The sequence below is a fragment of the Orycteropus afer genome, unplaced genomic scaffold, assembly GCF_000298275.1.
Source record: "Orycteropus afer afer isolate SDZICR_OR568_19922 unplaced genomic scaffold, OryAfe1.0 scaffold00029, whole genome shotgun sequence".
Lineage (NCBI taxonomy): Eukaryota > Metazoa > Chordata > Mammalia > Tubulidentata > Orycteropodidae > Orycteropus > Orycteropus afer.
Window position 1 is genome coordinate 1,757,139 of NW_006921616.1, and position 1,337 is coordinate 1,758,475.

A 1,337-nucleotide genomic window follows, 5' to 3' on the forward strand; every position below is an offset into this window, starting at 1 on the left:
TGTTTTAGGATGGTTTGGTTTCAGTATGTTGTTGTTGTTGTTAGGTGCCTTTGAGTCATCTCCAACTCATAGCAACCCTATGGGCAACAGAATGAAACATTGACTGATTCTGTGCCAGATGCACAGTCCTTGCTATACCTGAGCCCATCGTTATAGCCACTGTGGCAGTTCATCTTGCTGAGGGCCTTCCTCTAATCTTCGTCTAGTTAGGCGGAGTTAAGAAATTCAAAAGCATTTTCTTTTTTTCTGTCAGTTCCTTTGCAGTAATATCCACCTTCTCACATGAGAAGTTATTAGTCGGGGCCCTCAACTATCTCCCAGCTCTGATTCTTGATTGCGACAGCGAATGAGTACAGCAGATCCTCAGGAACAGCATAGGACTTACCATCAGACATTACACCCATGCACACATACTGCCACTGGGGTTCCAACCAGAGAACTCTGATGTGGTCACCAATGGCTTTCACAGCAGACACTTCATTGGACAGCTTTCTTGCCATGATGAGAGTAGCACCATGCTGTTGCACGGTCATAATGAATTCGCCCTTGAGCCACCTGTCATCTTTCAGAGCTTCATAAACACCAACTTCTTTTCCTTCATATTTCCCCTTAGCATGGTTGATATCTGGATACTGAGTGTAAGAATGGTTTCTGCAGAGGATGACATTCTTTATGTCTTTAGAAGTCACTCCAAGCTTAAGAGCAATCTGAGCCATTGCTTGGTTATGGTCCAAATGACTGAAGCAACAGAAGCTCTCCTTGGGGATGGATGGAGCTGACTTTATGACAGTCGGGCAGCTGGTATTGGCTGGATTTCCCACAACAATAACCTTAACTGAGTTCTTGGCATATTTACCCAAAGCTGAAACCTGGGATTTAAATATTTTCACATTTGCTTTCAGTAAGTCTTTCCCCTCCATGCCTTCCCTTCTTGGCATGGAACCCACAAAAAAGGCCATATCCAGGTGTTTGAAGGTAACCTTTTCCTTATCTGTTGCAATGATATCTTTCAGGAGAGGTGCACAGTCCTTCAGTTCCATTAAGACACCTTCCAAGACACCCATCATGGGGGTGATATCTAACAGCAAGAAAATCAGAAGCTGGTCTTTACTGAAGATAGTATTATTTCCAGTACTGTGCAGCAGTGAATATGCAATTTGACCAGTTGTTCCAGTCCCAAGGACACTGATCGGTTCAGCATTATGGCACCCAATAATTGACGGGAGAGAAAGTGTGTGTAACTTGAGGGAGGAGAGACAGACTCTGTTAGCTATATTACCCACAAGGGCACAGTTGAAACTTTACTCTCTTCTGAAGTTAAATGTGGGATGTCTCAC

At 43.8% G+C, this 1,337-nt stretch overlaps 1 protein-coding gene across 1 annotated transcript; it reads right to left on the reverse strand.

Annotated features, from left to right (window-relative positions):
• Positions 1–293: 293 nt before the first annotated feature.
• LOC103192540 (malate dehydrogenase, cytoplasmic-like) lies at positions 294–1,067 on the reverse strand. The gene has a single exon (XM_042780244.1). The coding sequence runs from the start codon at positions 1,065–1,067 to the stop codon at positions 294–296; it is 774 nt and encodes a 257-aa protein (XP_042636178.1).
• Between the last annotated feature and the right edge of the window lie 270 nt (positions 1,068–1,337).